At 36.5% G+C, this 22,012-nt stretch overlaps 1 protein-coding gene across 1 annotated transcript in view; it reads right to left on the bottom strand.

Annotated features, from left to right (window-relative positions):
- The window catches only part of IL1RAPL1 (interleukin 1 receptor accessory protein like 1), a 723,124-nt gene that overhangs the window by 768 nt on the left and 700,344 nt on the right, over positions 1–22,012 (bottom strand). The window contains exons 11-12 of the mRNA XM_065900137.1: positions 15,528–15,671; positions 398–568 (exon numbers count right to left, since the gene is read on the bottom strand). Of these exons, the coding sequence (XP_065756209.1) occupies positions 398–568; positions 15,528–15,671 (315 nt within the window). The remainder of the gene's footprint in view (positions 1–397; positions 569–15,527; positions 15,672–22,012) is intronic.

Below are 22,012 nucleotides of genomic sequence, written 5' to 3'. Positions count from 1 at the left end.
CCAGAAAGCCCCAGTAAATTCTCTTTCACACATTAAATGAGAATTGCTGGTTCTTTTTGCTAGGTAAACCCTTGAGAAGATGAAAATAGCCAATGATCACTTTGAACAGAGTATGGGACTTTTCTTCTCTCAAAGATAGAAATGTTTTCCCAGGTACAAATCTCTCATTTGGTTTCTTTAAATGTCAAGGCTTATAACATGAGACACTTTATAGAATAATAGAAGTAGCTTCCTCAGGGGTATCAACACTTATTTTTCATTTGAACACATAATGCCATTTCTTTCTTGAGAAACTGAAAGATGTAGAAGAACTAAAAGTTTAAATTCTGTTTAAAAATGATGATTACACAGACGGACACAAGTATATGCACACTCTTAAATGAAAACATTAACTTACTTCCAGTTGGGATTAAATCTCTATCTGGTATAAACAACTTATATCCATAATGCTTTTCAAGCATATCAGGTAGGATTTCAAGAGCAAAGCGTTCTTCTTCCCCAGTCTCTTGATTCCACTGGTCAGGATCCACTTTGGTGTATGATAAGTATGCATCATAATCTTTATTATCTGTCAAGAACATTACAGAGTAAAGCTGAAGTCACTACTCTACAAAGAAAACAGTAGGACATGAGAACATTCACCTCATTTCATAAATATCTCCAAGTGTCCCACTTCTGGGATGCCAAAGAAAGAAGTCTTTATTAATTTTCATTAAGAATACAATAATGCCAAGTATCGTGGAATGAATTTTGGGGTATAAAGGAGTCACTATTTTTGTTGTTATTAAGACAGTAAGAGAAAAATTAATGAGAAGAGCAATGAAATGGTAACGCTCAACATCTTTGATGCACAGATCATACAGAATTTTGACAGCTTATAAAAGCCACATATTTGGATAGTACGTTCTTATTCTACATAAATGTACATTCACCTAATCAAAGAAAGAACACTGAAACTGGCTTGAGGAATGGTTTTTAGGTTGTGTGTGTTGTGCTGATTTTCTTTTGGGGAAAAAATAAAATGAAATTTGGAATAATTAATTTTTCTTTGGGAGCTGGTTCTTGGATTTTAGACCTGAGTTTAGTATGCTGAATTATTATAGAAAAACATATTGTTTTCCTGATCTTCATTTACCTTACATGTAAATTATTGCCAAATTATTTTTCATCATGTTAATCAGTTTGACTATAAGAATCCAAAATTATAATATAAATGAATGAAACTTAGTTCTAAAGTTTGATTTCTTTCCTCATTCTTCCCCATATTTACATGAGAACTCTTCAAATATTTGATGACTACTATCGTGCATTATTTTTATCTTAACGTAAACATCCCCAAATTCTCATTTGTTGTTTCTTAGAATAAGAAGTCATTTATCTTCTGCACAGTCTCATTCTCCAATTTCCTTTTCAGAGTGTGATATCAGGATTCATAATTCACCTCAATTCTAAATACTATCAGTATGCTGAGACTATCAATATCAATATGCTTAGGTCTCTTTTGTGCTTCTTTCCCAATGACTGTCATTGTATTATTTGATTATTAGATCAAGTTGAATTGAAACACTCTCAAATTTCAGAACAAAATGAACTGGGCATTTGGTATAGAAAATTTTAAATCTTTGGGGTATAAAACATCAAAGATACAGGGGCATCCATGACTTGCTCTGGATGGCTTTGGGACACTCCTTTTGACTTCAAAGACACTAAAGCTCTCTCCTATAACGTGTCATGGAAAACTCGAAAAACTGTTTACTTCACCTAAAGTTAACACAGGCATATAAGAAGCTAGCAATTCTACTATAGGATCCCTGGGGAAAAGAACCTTTAGCTATGGAAGATTTCTTTAAAGCACATTTCAAGTAAAAAAAAAAATGTAATCATCCCTATCATATTTTGGTATTTGGTATTTTCTTTATTCTTCAACCAGGATATAGTTGTACATAGTAAAAATAAAATTCAATTTTCACAAAAAATAATAATTATGTTTGTTATAGCATGTCTACGCACACACGCCAGCAGTCTACAGTGGTACCATTTTGTTGATGTAAATACTTCAGTTGAGTAAGAAATCATAGAAAATAGCACATAATAAAGCTATAATATAATATCAGTTAGTATTTAATTAAAATGTCAATATATTAGATAATCACATGCCATATCTATGAGATAAAATCTTCCCCTTTGCAATATGGGTCAGTAGCTTCCAGTTTAGTAGAAGGTGTAGACAAGTCAACAATCTATTTCCAGAGGATAAATGTGTTGCAAAGAGTAGTACAGGGGTCATGGGCCAAAGGGAGGACTCTTTAAGCCAGACTGCAGATTGTAGAATGATTTCATGCATATACTACTTTCTTTCTGGGAGGTTTTCCTCTTCCAGATTTTTACAAAGTACTGTAAAGTGCTGAAGTTTGCTCAGACCTGAGATGTATAATGACTAGATTCTCATTCTTTGCTTTTTGCCTTCTGTAGGCTTAAAAAATATTTGATAACCAGATCAATATGAACAACAAAAAGAACAGAGCACTTATGACTCAGAGGAGATGTAAACAATGGTCCACCAATACTCGTAAGTTCCAGCTGGATATCACTTCTGCTTACATGACACTGTTTCTGGTTCCCCTGCCTCTTCAATGGACATCTCTCTTCCAATCCATAAATACTGTCATTTCTCAAGATGTTTTCTGTGGCCTGTTTCATTTGTCTTTCAGTCTGTTTTCCCTTAAAAATCTCCTTTCCTCCTATGACATCAACAACCACTTCTGTGTAGACGTCTCTCTAATGTAGATGTCCAATCTCGTCTTCTTTCTCATGAATCTGTAACCTGGACCCCTTAATTTGGATGCTCAGCATGTACCTCACATTTGACATGTTCACAACGAAACAAGCTTCCCATCTCAAGCTTTGTTTTCACATTTTATTTCACTTAAACTTTATTAACATAACAATCTCACATCTTTAGTCTCCAAACTTCAGAGGCATGTTCCACTTATCTCTTTTCATTACCAATAACCTCACAGCCATTCACTGGTGAAAATCCTTTGGATTCTGTTTCCATCCTAGGTGAGGCCCTACTCTCTTCTCAACTGTTATAATTATATTTTAGTGGGTCTTCCCTCTCCATTTCCTTATTCTTCTGGCCCATTCCGCATAGAATCACAAAATTTATTTTTCCAAACCTCACCACTGATTGTGTTTATGGTAGCTTGAAAAATATTTATGGCTATCCGTTGTCAAAAAAACAGCAGCTAACTCTGCAGTTGTTTCCTCTGAATCTGAGCCTGATATCATTGAGTTGAAGGTGATCTCTTTTCCCGTGTATTATATTATTGCGCTCACATTTTATCTTCTTTCTTTGACCACAAGATCCTTGACTCAGATATGTGACTAAGGGTTAGTAGATGCTCAAACATATCTGTTGATGAAATGAATGAATGGCCTCTCATTTGGGTATCACATGACATACCTTACGGCTAGTGTGGAGATTTTCTCAAGATTTGGGTCATTTCCTAGGAGAGATGTCTTTGGTGATACACACTCCAAGCTGCCTGGACTCCTCAAGTAATTACTAGGAGCTACAGGGTCAAAGTTCAGCAAAGTTCCTTTGGAATAATCTTGAACTGTATTTTCTCACTGTGACTCAGTTGAAGACCTCAGAGTCCTTGTAAACTTCTCTGAAAAAGTGGTTTTCATGCTGAAGCATGAACGGCGACAATTTGGAGGACTTGATAAAATACAGACTGTTAGGTCCCACCTCCAGAGTTTTCAATTCAGAGCATCTGGAATAGGTCCTTAGAATTTGAATTTATAGCAAACTATCAGGTGATACTGCTGCCGGTCCAGGGACAATACTTTGAGAAATTCTGCTCTAGGACAGGGTATAGGTACCCAAAGGTCTCAAAGGCATCAAAGAACTGCAGTCAGCTGCCAGGTAATTGATCCAAGTACCACAAAACCTACACACTGCAGCCCCAGCTCCATGATGAGTGGTCTTGATACTTACAGGGCATGTGCTCTAAATAAAATAGCTGAAAATCCCCTTTCATCAAAAAGGGGATAAATTCTTACCTAGACTAATATATTCAGGAACTGTATTAAGCTTAAATGAACCTTGGGAAGAGGTGCTGTGGTCTCAGTCAGTTTTCTATCTCTTTATGTCATCTGAGTGAATTTATAACATTTAAGCTAATATCTCCCAGATAAAAAGGAGTCGCTCACATGTAGGTTATTCTGGTAATAAGGCCCCTTGCAAGCATCTGCAGCAGCTTCCTCCCTCAAATCAATGGGACACTCGATTGATATCTAATTCCTCTCTTTCCCCAGAGTCTATGTCAGTGCAGTACTGGGCTAGGCATTTATTTACCCACAGAAGCAAACTCCTGACTTGAAAATTATCAGACTGCAAACACCAGGCCAGATATCATGCTAAATTCAGCAATGTTTTCTGATTCAAAATCACATGGATTCTAAGGTTTCTTCTTTTTTCCCAGTTACCAGCTGAATCTGAATCTTGGGAAATATCTCTTAGATTTTTTTTTATATCTGTAAGAACATACATTGACTAATCCTAATGTGTACAAGAAACTGAAAAATTGAGATTTTTTATAATCACAGAAAAAAAATTATGCTAAGATTTTTAAAGGTAGGACTGTGATCTTTTAAATTCAACTTAAGTTTATAAACAGCTGAAAACTAGTTAGTCATAACAAGAGAGTACAGCAATATATTTCTTATTCTGAACTTTATTCTCTAAATTTTATTTTCTGTAACTTAAACCTTCAACTATAATCCTTTGACTACAGAAATGGAAAGCAGTTGATGTACACACCCTCTGTAATAATATTCATAAGCTCTAATATAGTCATTGGTTTACTCTTTTCATGATTTTCAAGCGATTCTGACTGTAATTTCCCACAAAAAAAGAAAAATAGGAATGAAGTCAGCAAGATGGTCAAATAAGATATCCCTTGCATGTATCCTCTCAGCTGCAGTACAGAGCCAGTCCTGCCCACCCAAGGACCCATCCAATGACCAGATAGAAGCCCTCCAAGAAACCTGGTGGGAGACATACCCATCCACACACCTGGCAATAGGTCCACCGAGTGAAGACCCGATTGTGGATCCTGAAGTGAACACTTGTCCAAGTGCTATACTACTGAACAAGGTACTAGAGGCATTCCTCTCCACCCAGAGACCAGACAGGATCCATGTGAACCTGAGCTCCCGCTCACAAGCCTGCCAACCATGAACTTCACTGCAGACCCAGCAACAGACTCAAAACTAGCTCCAGCCCAGAATGTTTAGGATTCTGGAGGTAATCCCATTGGCCTGGGGAACAGACAGGAGAAGAACTTTACCTGCTAAAGTCAATGTGTAAAGATTAGAAGAGATGTTTGCTCCTTCAAATGCAGAGACACTAATGCAGGGATACATGGATCACAAAGAATCGGGCAAATATGACATCACCAAAGGAAACTAATAAAGCGCCAGTAACCAAGCCCTAAGAAATGGAGATCTACAACTTGTCCAGCAAAGAATTAAAAATCATCATCTTAAAGCACATCAGTGAAATACAAAATAACACAGATAGACAATTTAACAAAATCAGAAAACAATGCATGAACAAAATGAGAATTTTATGAAAGAAACAGAAACCATAAAAAAGAATCAGACAGAAATCCTCAAGCCAGCAACTACTTTGACTGGTGAATTCTACTAAATATTTAAAGAATTACTGCAATCCTCAAACTTTTCCAAGGAAAAATTGAAGAGGAGGGAACACTCTCAAACTCATTTTATGAGGCCAGCATTATCCCGATACCAAAGCCAGATAAGGACACTACAAGAAAACTATAAGCCAGTATCCCTAATGAATACAGATACAAAAAAATCACAACAAAATACTAGCAAACCAAATTCAACTGTACATTAAACAGATAATATAACATGATCAAGTGGGATTTATGGGACTTCCCTGGCAGTCCAGTGGTTAAGACTCCATGCTTACATTGTAGGGGGCATGGGTTCAATCCCTAGCTGGGGAACTGTGATTCCACATGCTGTGTGGCATGGGCAAAAACGAAAGCAGGATTTATTCCTGGGATGCAAGGATGGATCAACATATGCAAATCAATTCCATTTAGAATATCATCAAAAATTATAAAATACTGAAAAATAAATTTAGCCAAAGAGGTGAAAGATCTGTACATTGAAAACTATAAGACACTGATGAAGAAACTGAAGAAGAAACAAATGGAAAGCTATCCCATGTTCATTAATCAGAATTGTTAATATTGTTAAAATGACCATACTACCCGAAACTATGTATAGATTCAATATAATCCCTATCAAAATTCCAATGGCGGGCTTCCCTGGTGACGCAGTGGTTGGGAGTCCGCCTGCCGATGCAGGGTTTGTGCCCCAGTCCAGGAGGATCCCACATGCCACGGAGCGGCTGGGCCCGTGAGCCATGGCCGCTGGGCCTGCATGTCCGGAGCCTGTGCCCCGCAGCAGGAGGGGCCACAGCAGTGAGAAGCCTGCGTACCGCAAAAAAAAAAAAAAAAAATTCCAACGGCAATTTTAACAGAAATATAAAAAAACTCTAAAATTCATATGGAATCAAAAAAGACCCTGAATAGCCAAAGCAATATTGAGAGAGAAGAGCCCAGCTGGAGGCATCACACGTTCTGATTGCAGACTATACTGCAAAGCTATAGTAATCAAAACAGTATGGTGCTGACATAAAAACAGACACATAGACCAATGGAACAAAATCAAGAGCCCAGAAATAGACCCACATATATGTGGTCAGTTGATATTTGACAAGGGGGCCAAGAATACTCAATGTGGAAAGGATAATCTTTTTAATAAATGGTGTTGGGAAAACTGTCTATCCACATGCAAAAGAATAAAGTTGGGCCCCTATTTCACACCATTCACAAATTTTAATCTGAAATGGATTAAAGACTTAAATGTAATACCTGAAACCATAAGACTCCTAGGAGAAAACATAAGGAAAAACTCCTTAACAATAGTTTTGGCAACAATTCTTTGGCTATGACACAAAAAGCACAAGCAACAAAAGCAAAACGAAACAAGTGTGACTATATCAAAGTAAAAAGCTTCTGCACAGCAAAAGAAACAATCAATCAATAAAAAGGCAAGTTACAGAATGGGAGAAAATATTTGCACACCATATATTAGATAAGGGGAGGGTTAATATCTAAAATATATAAGGAACTCATACAACTCAATAGCAAAAAGACATGTAGGACATACAATGGCCAAAAGGTGTATAAAAAGATGTTCAACATCACTAATCAAGAAGTGCAAATCAAAACCACAATGAGACCTCACCTCATACTTCTTAGGATGGCTATTATCAAAAAGACAAGGTAACAACTGTTGGCAAGGATGTAGAGAAAAGGGAACCCTTCTGCCCTGTTGGTGGGGATGTAAGTTGCTACAGCCACTATGTAAAACAGCATGGAGATTCCTCATAAAATTAAAAATAGAAGTATCATATGATCCAGCAATCCCACTTCTGGGTATATATCCGAAGGAAACGAAACCACTCTCTCAAAGAGATATCTGTACCCCGGGGTTCACTGCAGAATTATTCACAATAGCCAAGACATGGAAACCACCTAAGTGTCCATCAACAGATGAATGGATAAAGAAAATGTGTATATGTGTGTGTGTGTATACATATATATATACATATATATATAAATACATACACACACAGTAGAATATTATTTAGTAGAATATTATTCTGCCATAAAAATGAAGGAAACCTTCCATTTTATTTAGATGGACCTTGAGGTCATTACGCTTAAGTGAAACAAGTCAGACAGAGAAAGACAAATACTGCATGATCTCACTTACAATATGGAACTGAAAAAGCTGAATTCATAGAAACAGAGTAGAATGGTGGTTGTCAAGGGCTGGGGGCAGGGGAAAGGGGGAGATGTTGGTCAAAGTAAATAAACTTCCTGCTATAAGAAAAATAATTTCTAGGGATAAATACACAGCTTGGTGAATATGGTTAACAATACTGTATTATATACTTGAGAGTTGCAGAGAATAGATCTTAAATGTTCTCACTACAAAAAGAAATCATTATGTGAGGTGATGGATATGTTAAGTAACATTACTGTGGCAATCATTTCACAATATATACGTGTATCAAATCATCACACTGTATACCTTAAACTTACACAATGTTACATGTCAATTATATCTGAATAAAGCTGGGGGGAGAAAGAAAAACAAACAAACCAAAAACACCAAACCTAACCAATTAATTAGTTGCTTTGTTACTTTAAGTCAAACAATTAGTCCGGTAGAATTTTCTCCTTCAATTTACCGAATGAACTACTATGTTTTATAAAAAGATATATTTGAGGGGGAAAACGTTTAGACTCTGGAGAGTTAAGAAATGAAAATATGAATTAAAAATATTATTAAGAAATCTTGAAGAGAGAAGGAAAATATAGAACTGTGTAACAGGACTAAAAAAAAGTGGTTGGAAAAATGATAAATAAATATTTTCCTCTTTGACATATGAGAGGATATTAGTCAATTCTCTTTAAAAGGATTGAGAAGCCAAAGGATCCATGGATTTTTTAGAACAATAGAGCTTTTAAGAAAATGTAGACTGAAGACTCCCTTATCAAGATGAAGGTGGTGGCTATATTGGATGTGGGCTAGGAAAGAGATTTACTGACAATATAAACGGCTTGGGATTGACATTCAGGTCTTTGGGAGTTTTTAACCTTTAAACGCCTATTGAATGGTTGTCAGACGTTATTGGCAGGTGGCCACTTCTTTTTTTAAATTTACTTTCAAATATTTATAAGTCACATATGTGAAATTGACTAGTGACAGAGGCCATTATTCAGCAAATGGATTACCAAAAGGAGACCCGGGTAGGGCCCAATGATGAACTGTATATTTCATTTTAAAAGGCGATTTTCTATGTTTGCATGTAGTGTATTAGCACAGAATTATGCGATCATTAAAAACTAGCATTGACATAATTTGAATAAATAAGAGTTTTAAAAAAATTAAGTCATTTCTTTCTTGTATTTCAGATTTGCCTTCATATGCTTTTTTATATTTCCAACTAATAATTTTTCAATTAAAAACTCTGCAGAAATAGATGATAGATCTTTGAATAAAAAACATTAAGCATTGCCTTCCCTGGTGGCGCAGTGGTTGAGAGTCCGCCTGCCGGTGCAGGGGACGTGGGTTCGTGCCCCGGTCCGGGAGGATCCCACGTGCCGCAGAGCGGCTGGGCCCGTGAGCCGTGGCCACTGGGCCTGCGCGTCCGGAGCCTGTGCTCCGCAGCGGGAGAGGCCGCAGCAGTGAGAGGCCCGCGTACCGCAAACAAAACAAAACAAAACAAAACATTAAGCATATATTAATATTTTGCTTTTGTGATTATTGAATGTCATTGTATTAATAAATTCCACTTTTCATGTCAATTCAGCCATGGTGGCATCTGACAATTATACTCGAAAATAAAGTTGATTGAGTTTTACACTTTGAAAATTTAACAATATTGTTCTAGTTTACATGTTTTACTACTTGGTACTTTTCTGGACTATTTGAATCCATAGGAACTCAAAAAAGAGGTCCTTCTGCTCCCATAAATAAATAAATGTGATAAGGAATCTTGAATTCATAATGCTCTACAAGTTGTAAGTATTCACTAGTAAGTGCTCGTTACTCAAAGTGAAAAGGGCTGCAAAAATGATGTGCCTGAAGTACCATTTTAGTAAAGATGAAGGAGAAAATAACTAGACCTTGGGATTAAGAGGGGAATCTTTGTAAGTTAGGGGGATATATGAATTGTATATGAGACAGAGAAAGAGAAGGGAGGGAGAAGAGACAGGAAAGAAGGAAGAAAGGAAGGAAGGAAGAAAGGACTACCTGTATACAAGCATTTAAACAAAAGTGGAAGGGAAACCCCAGTCAGAGGTATGGAGGGGCAAAGGATTCTGGTTGTTGTGATAACTGTATTTTTTTTGTAATTATTCCAGCAAAGATGGTACGATATTATGTTAGTGTATGTTCAGCTCTAGAGACAGTAGGTTGCCTTTATGAGGATGGTCAGCTAGCATTTAATTAGAACAAGGCAACACTCTAGAGCCACTACAAACACTTCAACTATCTTTATTTCTGATCAAAAGTAGATGCTTCATTAATTAGCACAATGGATGTTAGAAATAAAGTTTCATTGCTAAAATTAGTGGTTTTTTACTAAGTATAGTAGATCTTCGAAATGGACCCTCCATGTTGAAATCAGTGCTACTCAAGACATATGCAAAGGAAATCATAAATAAAACGAAAAGACAACCTACAGAATGGGAGAAAATATTTGCAAATGATGTAGCCGACAAGGGATTAATTTCCAAAATATACAAACAGCTCATAATCAAAAAAACAACCCAATCAAAAAATGGGCAGAAGATGTAAATAGACATTTCTTCAAAGACGACATGCAGGTGGCCAAAAGGCACATGAAAAAGTGCTCAACATCACTAATTATTAGAGAAATGCAAACCAAAACTACGAGGTACCACCTCCCATCTGTCAGAATGGCCATCATTAAAAATTCTACAAATAATAAATGCTAGAGAGGGTGTGGAGAAAAAGGAACCCTCCTACACTGTTGGTGGGAATGTAGTACAGCTATATAGAGAACACTATGGAGCTTCTTTAAAAAACTAAAAATAGAGTTGCCATATAATCCAGCAATCCCATTCCTGGGCATATATCCAGAGAAAACTCTAATTCAAAAAGATACATGCACCCCAATGTCCACTGCAGCACTATTTACAATAGCCAAGACATGGAAGAAACCTAAATGTCCATTGACAGAGGAATGGATAAGGAAGATGTGGCGCGCGCGCGCGCACACACACACACACACACACACACACACACACAGTGGAATATTACTCAGCCATAAAAAGAACGAAATAATGCCATTTGCAGCAACATGGAAGGACCTAGAGATTAGCATACCAAATGAAGTAAGACAGTAAAAGACAAATATCATGATACCGCTTATATGTGGAATCTAAAAAAAATGATACAAATGAACTTAATTACAAAACAGAAATAGAGCCACAGACACAGAAAACAAACTTATGGTTACCAAAGAGTAAAGGGGGGGAGGAATAAATTAGGAGTTTGGGATTTACATATACACACTACTATGTATAAAATAAATAAACAACACGGATTTACTATGTAGCACAGGGAACTATACTCAATATTTTGTAATAACCTATAAGGGAAAAGAATCTGAAAAAGAATTTTATTTATAACTGAATCACTTTGCGCTATACCTGAAATGAACACAACATTGTAAATCAACTATTCTTCAATTAAAAAAAGACATATGGATAACATGACATCATTTAGAGACACATCCCACCCCTCAAGTATCTAGTGGGGTCAGTGGCCTGCCTCCTTAGGGAAACTGTTCCAGGCTTGATTCCAAATGGTCCTGTGTCCTGATGAAGAATATTTTTTTCATAAGTTCAAATTTATTTCAGAAAGAATGTAAAAAGTTACATGTAATAGAAAAGATGGTAAATATTAGAGAAAGTTTTGAAAAAATGTAAGTATAAACATCTCGAATCATAACACCCTACAATGCTGTTTTCATGTTTAAATATTATCCTTCAGTTCTTATCTACATGGAGACATAGGGATGTGCAAAGCTGATGATCACAGTATACAAATCTTTTTGTTTTCTGCTTTTCATTTAATAGCATGACATTTTTCTGTATCACTACCCAGTTAATGAAGAATATCCTTAGGTGTCTTTAGATGGTTAGCCTAATCTTGCCACTGGCATTGTCACATTTGCCTCAGGGGCAAGGTTTTTTGCAAGGTTTTTTGGGAACTCACACACAGACACACACACACCCACTCACATGACACAGAGTTGGGACTTCTTCAAGTTTATAGGATAGGTTAAATGATTGTTTATTAATAAATGTATATGCAGCAGAATTTGTCCAAATTTTCTTTCACTATTTTGTGGAATCAAGGTGGTAGAGGAGTAATTTACCTTCTCCTACCCCTAACCATTATGGTTACCTCATTTACTCAAAGGGACCTGAGAATTATGTGTAACTGCATTGTCTTGGTCCATTCTCAATAGCTGTGTTTGTCCAAACACCAGCACCTCCTTTTAACTGGAACTATGCATGATCAGATTCCATGGGGGTGGCCAGGCTATAAATGTAAGTTGGGTCACCCTGTTACAGCAGTTGCTTTCTTAGCTAAGAAAACTTTCTGCTCCGGCAGGCAACATAGGGGCATGCTCTTTTTTTTTTTTTTTTCCCAGAGAATTACAGTACACTTGTACTTAGAAAGAGAAGTCTGGCCGAGTGTGGAGGATCAAATGGAGGGGAACAGGAAAAGGCTAAGAAGGTGGTGTAGGAGGTTTGCACAAGGCATTTGCAATGAAGACTGAGGGAATAGTCTATTTTCAGGAGGTACAATTAACTGACCATGATTACTAATTGGAAATGGCAGATGAGGAGGAAGTGAAGCAAACGAGGTAGAGGATGATACAAAGAACTGAGACGTAAAATGGAGGATGATAAGAAATGAGTGTGGGGGGTGCGTGACTCAAAAGCTGGGGTTGGGACCTATCATAGTGGAGAAAACCAACAGGTTAGCAGAGAAAAAAATGATAACAAGAGAACTGGGAGAAAGACATTTAGATTTAGGAGTCATTTGTACACAAATGCAAGTGTAGACAGGGTTGTACATGTGATCCAAAAAGGTGATGCTGCAGAATTAGAAGAGAAGTGCTAAGGCCTGAGTCTAGGGGAAACAATAAAATGTAAGGCTGTGTAGAGGGGAACAAGGAGTGATGTGAACAAACTAAGAGAGCAAAGCATCAATATGTTCCATCTTGGAAAAATAGAATCCTTTTGATATAGAACTGATACAGCCAGGTAATGCCTATTGCAATGACTTGAAAGGAACTGACTAAATGTGTCTAGATGCCAAATAGTCCATCTCCTAGTCTGATACAGTGATGGAAATTTGGGGGATTTGGAGTCATTTGGACCTGGGTTTGAACTCTGTCTTCCTGGTTGTATAGCTCTCTATCAATAAAATAGTCAACACAGCCCTTGTCATTTAATACATATTCAATAAATAGTCAGTGAATCTGTTATTATCAATCACCATAGTTCTGACATTACTTCAAAATATGAGGTAAACTTTCTTTCCCTCTTTTTCTTCACACTCTTTGCCTTTCCTTCCAAGAGCACTTTATGTATTCCCTTTTCAGGGGCGATAACATGGTAGCCAAGAATAAAGAAGACCGATCAACTTTGACTTTCAAATTACAGTTTTTGAAGCCAAGTCAAGAATATGAAAAGTTTGGGGTCTCTTAACAATTCTCTCTTCTTTGGAAAAAGAAAGGACTTGTGGGAGAGCTAGGAAGAATGGGGATTTGAGGATGTCAGAGAAATTTTTCAACAATGGAAGAGTAGATATTTATTCAACCATAATAGCATGTGTAGAAGGATCTAAGGGGATGAGACATAGGTTTAGAGGCAACTAAACTCTTCAGAATATTCTACCATTCAGAACACGACAAAAAATTATACTGGAAATTGACAGTTTCGGTGAAATCATTCATACCATTCAGAACACAAAATATGTTCAAAATAGATAAAGTGAGACTTGTTTAGGTAATCTGCTTTTCCAAATACCTTCTACTACGCTAACTGTGCAAGCAACAGCAGATCTTTAGGTTATATTGAACACACCAAAGTTTTAAAAAGCTAAAAACAATAGGGGCTCAGTGTCCAATAAAATAAAGGCTTTGTAAATAGACCTATATTCAAATCCCCTCTTGGCCACTTACAATAATACTAGTGCTATCTTCTTTAGTAAGTTATTTAACCACTGGGAGCCTCAGTTGCTTTATCAGTAAAATGGATATTATAATATTGATCTTAGATTTTTTTTTGAGGCTTAGCAAAAATGATTTTAAGAATGCCTAGCACTTTGCTTGATTCTCACTCAACAACGACTCTGACATTGGCAATTTTCTCATATCTCTTTGAAGCAGTACTGAACGATAATTTGTATGAACAGGCAAGAAAGTTAGAAACAAAGAACAAATAGGCTAATCAGTACTTTAAAATGAAAAAAAAACAACAACAAACAAACAGCTTTGCTGCAGCACAGACTTCACCCTGATGGGAAGGGGAGAAGGTTAAAAAGAGAGGAGTGTTAGGGATGCTGAATAAATGGCTCTTCTTCACAAGTCTGACAAAGTGACAAATAAATGTGATTTATTCCAGAGGCCCCTGGAAATGTGGTAGCATGGGCAATTGCTTTATTTTCCTTTGTACCAATTAGTGAAAAATGAATAGTCAATAAAAAGAGATTACAAAAATGATCAAGAAACCTTGACCATGTGTACAATTTATTGTCACTTCACATATGCTTCCTATATTGCAAGTCTATCTTATATTATGACTCACTTTCAAACGACCAAAAAAGGAAAAAAAAAACTTTAGTCCTCTCATGGGCGGTTTATGGAGCTCAATTGTAAGGACTCCAAATTCTTCTTAGATTGTACACATATTCATGACTGACCAGAGGCAAATAATACTTATGATTTCTACAAAAACAATATTTATTTATCCAACTTAAGTAAAAGTATTAGATTTATTATTATGAAAACAACTTGCTTGTACACTTTCCTATCTGTTGGTCCCCACTTGGAATAAAAATTAGCCTGTCTAAATATAGCTAAATAAACAGGATTGAAAAGACTGCTGGATGATTTCTAAAATATTTGGTACTGTTTATTATAACTGACCAGTCTAAACAAGGAACAAATTGAGATTCACTTCAAACTATTGGGCCAGGGAACACAATTAAAAGAGACACTCCTGGGCTTCCCTGGTGGCGCAGTGGTTGAGAGTCCACCTGCCGATGCAGGGGACACGGGTTCGTGCCGTGGCCTGGGAAGATTCCACATGCCGCGGAGCGGCTGGGACCGTGAGCCATGGCCGCTGGGCCTGCACGTCCAGAGCCTGTGCTCCGCAACGGGAGAGGCCACAACAGTGAGAGGCCCGCGTACCGCAAAAAAAAAAAAAAAAAAAAAAAAAAAAGAGACACTCCTTACTTATATAGAAGTAAAGCTGGACTTTCAGTACTGATTACAAGGTGAGAGAAAATGAACACTCTGATAACACTCCAGTCAGCGTTTGTAATTCGCAAGTGCTGTTTGGAATACCATTCTAAAAAGAGTAGGTACTGCTTTACAATTTTCAGAGGAAAATACCTACTGGCTGCAAAGCATCACACATATAGTTCCATATAAAAGATGAATTTACAAACTGAACATTGAAAGACTGTAAGAGCTGCTGCAAATGGTTATTCAGGTAACTTTTCTTCCCCTCAAAAAAACAAAAGCAGGAAACAGAATATTCAGAAAGAACATTAAAAGAGGGAACTCATCTTACCTCCATCCAGCTCCTCAGCCCCAAAATGATTCCTATAGAAGAGCATGATTTCTATCTTGTAACACTTGTAGATGGTCACCAAACAAACAAGCAGCAGAAGGATAGCACCAAGCCCTCCAGCAAGTTCAACTGTATACATCAGCTCTAAAAAAAAAATTACAAGAGGGAATTATACCATATTCACATACAAAATCATAAATTCAACTTGATTTCAGTTTTGTGGATGAGATCAGATGTAGGTAATGGATTAACACAACCCCTTCCTTTTCTGCCTGAGAATTTGATCTTTTGATAACTTTCTAGCTGTTGCCTTGGTAACCAGATAAGTAGTATGTGGTAGCTGTGTTTCTAAGCAACATTGCTTCTGGTAAAAATGAACCTATATTGGTAGATTACATTTGGACTGAGAGAATTATAAATACCTGATTGGAAACTATAATTTTGGGCTTGCTGGGGTGCGAGTAACTCTTACATATAAACCCAACCCTTGTGGGAATCCTGCAAGCTATGCTCATGGAGTTGATAAAAGAAAAATCGGTTCCTGTGGTATGAAGCTTTTAAGCCAGGATGGTTTCTGAACTCACCCAATATGAATCTTGATCCTTCCCACCTGAGCTGTCACCTGGGGGTTGGGGCTGAGAAGAGATGAGGGGTCAAACAGCACAGTTCCTGAAGGGCAGTGTGGACTGTCGCATAGAGTGTTGGGTGGACCACCTAATGAATACTGTCTGCTGGCTCCTGTCAGAAGCAATAACACTTGTCCTGTAGCTTTCTGAATAGAGTGGTATCAATGTGGCTGACCACGGTCTTGGAGGCTGAGTGCTAACTTGGGCTTAAGAAACAGGCTCTCTAGTGGATGTCACACCAGACTATGTTGGTAGTATTTTCCTTTCACTAAGCTACTTAAAATTTTTTTTTCTTATCCTTTCTTTCCGCTTTTACTTGGTATGTTACTACATTCTATCCAAAAGAGGAATTTTCCTGCCATTCACTGTATACAAGTTCTCTTATTCCTACTGAATGTTTATATTGCATAAAAAATGATCAGAAAATTTAAGGGATAAAAATGCACAGATTTTGAAACTCACTTTAACTGCCTATTTATGCATGTTTACATTGATCGTAATAGTCCAAATGTTATTGATGGGTATCCATTGTTCCCTGCAGTTGACAACTACCTTGAAAAATACTAGTTGCCTTAATTACCATTAAAGATAAATATGCCTGAAATTATGGCTCTAAAATAATGGCATTTTTGATCCTGTAATTTACAATCCACTAATGGGTTATCTAATTTTGTAACATAGTCAGTGTAGTTTTAGACTGAGAACTTTAAAAAAATCTATGGCTTTGCAGTGACAAGTACTCTTGGGTTACAAGATCACTCCTGAGATCTTACAAATAGGGTGAAATCATCATGGGTGCAATGTAGTATCAGTGACTAATAACCTGAAAAGTATGGCCATAATTTTCTCACAAGGACATGTTTGTGTGTTGTGTGCTTGCATGTGATGTCACTTTTCCTGTGATGATTACAGAAAAAAAAAAGCCTCAGCCATAGTTCTCATTATCTAGTCCTTCATTTCTAATTCAACGGTTTAATAAAAAAATACGTACAAACTACTGTTTCATCAAGTGTATTTTTCTGCTCTTGTTAAAATTAAATAGGACACAGAAGAAAAGCTTATAAAAAGTGATCGGACTTTATGAATTTAAGAAAGAAAAAATAAAGTGAGCTATTAAATCTTTTAGAGTCTAAGTGAATTAATATGAAGTGTGAAATACTAAAAAGTACCTCAAGGAAATTTATATATTTTTTATTTGTAAATATCAGACAGCTTTATCTGCTGAATCTTGTGAGGGACTACAACAAGATAGTACTTTTACAAAAGTACCAGGAATAAAATACAAAACCCAATTTAGTATAATGTTTTCCCACTACTATGAGAACAGAAAAGATTAGCGGGTAGATAAGTCTGTGGGGTACACTGAGTCTTGCTCTCTCAGGATATCAGTTAAACTCCACCACACATAGAAGCCTGTATAAAACTCTAACTTATGCCCATAGGGTAATTTATATACCAGAAAAAATCTGATTTAAATTACACTGGATATAATGGGAAAGAGAAGCATTTGGACTATGGCTACTTTTTTTTTTAACATTTTTATTGGAGTATAATCGCTTTACAATGGTATGTTAGTTTCTGCTTTATAACAAAGTGAATCAGCTATACGCATATATCCCCATATCCCCTCCCTCTTGCATCTCTCTCCCACCCTCCCTATCCCACCCCTCTAGGTGGTCACAAAGCACCGAGCTGATCTCCCTGTGCTATGTGGCTGCTTCCCACTAGCTATCTATTTTACATTTGGTAGTGTATATATTGGACTGTGGCTCCTTTTAATATTCATTCTGTTTTCTAATATAATGCATTACACACTTGGAATTCATCACTCCGAAATTTGTTGTGTGAGAAAAGAAATAAAAAAATAATGGAGAATGCTTAACTTCTACTCTCAAACACTGCTAGCAGAAGTGCCCAATGGTACTACTATATTAGAAAATTTTGAGTAGCCGCTAATAAAGTTAAATATGAATCTACCCTATGAACAGCAGTTACACTCCTAAGTATTTACCCAAAGGAAATATAAGCAGATGTCTATAAGAAGACTTGTGCAAGAATGTTCAGAGTAGTCTTATTCATAGTAACCACAGCTGGAAAGAACTTAAATGTTCATTAATAGGATATGATGAACAAACTGTGTGTGACCGTGTGATATAATATACTCAGCAGTAAAAAGAATGAACTACTGCAACATGCATGAATCTCACAAAATTATGTTAGGTGAAGAAGGCCAGACACAAAGTAATACCTTCCGTATAATTCTATTTAAATGAAGTCCAAGAGCAGGCCAAAATAAACCTCAGGGATAGAAATCACAAAATGGATGCTTTGTGGATGGGTGATGGGAAATTTTATTGGGAAGGGGAAAGAGGGAACATAATGGGGTAAAAAACAACAACAACAACAAAAAACCTCTGTGTCTTTTTTCAGGTGTAGATTCAAGTATTGATACATACTTTTGTCAAAACTCATTGAGCTAAAAACTTACGATCTATGTGTTTTATCTTATGTTAATTGTACTTCAATTCTTTAAAAATTTGATTTTTTTTTAAAAAAAGAGTCATTATAAGTTCTAACCCAAGGGCTATGTGGGAAGAAGCTGTAAGGAAAGCTGCGAGTCAGGACAGCTGCTTTGCTCTAGATAAGTGCCCAGGCAGAGAATGGTTCTTGCATGGTGCCCCTAAGCACATCCTTTGATTCTGGAACCATGGCACTGGGCCTGGGCATCTAGCATGCCTTACACACCCATATCTCATTGAATAGCTTTTAGAACAATCAAAAACTATGCCTGAAATATAATTCTATTAATCCAGTAAGCAGCATTCTCATTTTCTTCAAATGCTATTTGTAACACTGGTCTCTACACACATTTTTTTTAACTTCTAAAAATTGAATATGTGTAAGAGAAAAATTTTATGACAGTTAAGTCTTTTTTGTTTTCAGAGAAGGAGTTGCCCAAATGTGAATTATTCCCATTGCTAGATGTCATGAGCCACTCAAAAAACTGTATATACTACCTTGAATACACTATTTATTAGGCTAACCAATAATACTGTCTAAAATGTAATGAGAAAAAGAGAGCAGGGTTGATGAGGCTTAGCAATTACAGAAATGGTCTTGTGTCACATGAATACCTCCTTTAAGGTACAAACACATGAAAACTTACATATACCTAGAGTGTGAGCAATAAAGCTAGAAAAATTCTTCTGAGCCATATGATAGCCATTTTCTTAATACTAGGGATACCCAAAACTAGACCAAGAAACAGCATTTACAAAGAGCTAACTTATTCTGAGATCTTGACAGTATCTCAGATTTTCCCCAGAAACCTCCGTAGTATTACATGGAGAAGCACGGTGTGCTTATAACAAACTTGTAAGTCGGAGAAGAAATGTGTCTTTCCCCACAGTCCACACAATAGTGCTTGCTCCTCAGTACGTTATTTTTATAGCGTAAAGACTAATACACCTGCCTTCATATTATAAATGCGTGCAGGTTAAAAATTTTTCCATTGAAATTTTTTCCATTGGTTTATATAGCATGTGTAAATTCTCCCAAAGAAAATGGTGCATTAGATTCAGTTTCCACATTCTTTTGCTCCAAGCTGGACACATTCATTAATATGAGTGCCAGCCATTACTGCTTATACATTAGGTCAGGACAAAATTACTAGGGGTTAAATTCTGTCACTGTTAAAAGAAATGATTGGGGCTCAATGCTGTATTTTATCTTTACATTACAATGTGAATGGTGTTGCCCCAGCAAATGTCATTTCCTTTTGAAATGGGATCTGCTTTTCAGCTCAAGTTCAAGCTGCCTGGAGTGGCAGCATTTAAAAAATAAAAAGATTCCATTTCAGCACAATTCAACACCAGAGGATGGAAAGAGAAAGTGCAAACCTTTAAAAATCTGTTTAGCCTTTGTGCTATTTTGTTAAAATGACAGACTCTGCCCCCTTTAAGGGACTGAGACTGAATACTGAAAATTGTAAAGCAAAATCGCTGGGCAAAACCTAAGGGAAACCGGCATTTGGTTAAACACAACAAATGAACAAGTGCCAAAGAGTTACATTTAAGGGCACAAGCAGTCATTTAGTTACAGGCAATTAACAATAGTCCGTGGAAAGCTCCAGTATGGGCTAAGGGAAAACACATTGATTATTGCTGCAGTAGTAGACTGCTTTCGGAATAAATTGCTTCAATTTAAAACTAGATTTGCAACAAGCATTTTGAGCAATGACTACAATTTTTTCTTATCAAGACAGTTGGACCAAGCAACCCTTTAAAAGAAACAGCTAATTAAAATAAAGCGCATGCCATCCCCTAGTATATTGGATTACACTGCAAATAATAAATGCATTTGGTTTACACTAATCTTGCTGCAATTACCTAGTATAGTTTGGAATCCTATTTTTTTTTAATTGGCTTGTATTTAGTGTTGTTTGCAGACTTTTTCTGCTAGGTATCTTTGAAGAGGTAAAGATGTTAACAGAGTTAAATCAAAGTTTATATGTAATTGTGTTTTTTTAATTTTTAAAAACAAATTATTTATTTATTTATTTGGCTGCACCAGGTCTTAGTTGCGGCAGGCGGAATCTTTTAGTTGTGGCACGTGGGATCTAGTTCCCTGACCAGGGATCAAACCTGGTCCCCCTGCATTGGTAGCGTGGAGACTTAACCGCTGGACCACCAGGGAAATCCCTATATGTAATTTTGAACTCTTCACTTGGAGTATTCATTTTGTATCTCTGTCTATATTTATATATATAATCTTGTTTAAAGTATAACTGAAGACTTTAGGTGGCTTATTCTTATATAGTTCATCCTAAAATTGCCTCATTCATTATATAAAGTCCTTTGAAATGCTCTGCCCTGATTTATATGCAGTAAAATGCAAGTTTGTGGGGGAAATGCATGATAGATAATATAATGATCCCAGTTTATTCATTAGTGTCACCAAGTACATTTCTTCTTCTTTCACTGTGTTATAAAGAGCTGAACTTTATAAGGATTTATCCATCCACATAAATTCATATGCATATTTATTTCTCTGGAGCAGTATAACTTATTTGTTCCTGGCAGGAGGATAATTATGCTCAGCCTACAAAGATATTCAACTCAATTCTACAATACATCAATGCAATTTAGAAGCAGTTATAATTTTTTTTTTGGTAACACATTAAGAAGCTGAATTGCTCTTCACATAATAGCAAGAAAATGTTTTCAGAAGGCATAAACTGGTATGTAAAGATAGTAGTTTTGCTCTTGCAAAAGTGCTTTTTGGAACAAGGAAAGGTATACATAATAATAATAATAAATGAAAGTGGTCTCTGAATTTAACAATGTGATCTGTACAACCAAACATTTGGGCAAAAGGTTACCTTCCAAGTAGTATATTTTGCAGTTTTGGAAAGAGGTTTTCAGCCAAAGTATCAAATTAACTTTAACTTACTGTCAATTAAGAATGCAAATATGGTGGATGAATCTAGAGACTGTCATACAGAGTGAAGTCAGAAATTTCGAGAAAAACAAATATCATATATTAACGTATATATGTGGAACCTAGAAAAATGGTACAGATGACCAGGTTTGCAGGGCAGAAATTGAGACACAGATGTATAGAACAAATGTATGGACACCAAGGGGCAAAAGTGGCAGAGGGGGGTGGTGGTGGTGTGATGAATTGGGAAATTGGGATTGACATATATACACTAATATGTATAAAATAGATAACTAATAAGAAACTGCTGTATAAAAAAATAAAATTCAAAAAAAATAAAAATGCAAATACGGTATTGGCTGGGACCCATGATTAGGGCCTAGTTAGACTAAGCTCCCATAAGCCCTTGGATCTGAAATG

The sequence above is a fragment of the Phocoena phocoena genome, chromosome X, assembly GCF_963924675.1.
Source record: "Phocoena phocoena chromosome X, mPhoPho1.1, whole genome shotgun sequence".
Lineage (NCBI taxonomy): Eukaryota > Metazoa > Chordata > Mammalia > Artiodactyla > Phocoenidae > Phocoena > Phocoena phocoena.
This window is presented reverse-complemented; position numbering and strand designations above follow the sequence as displayed.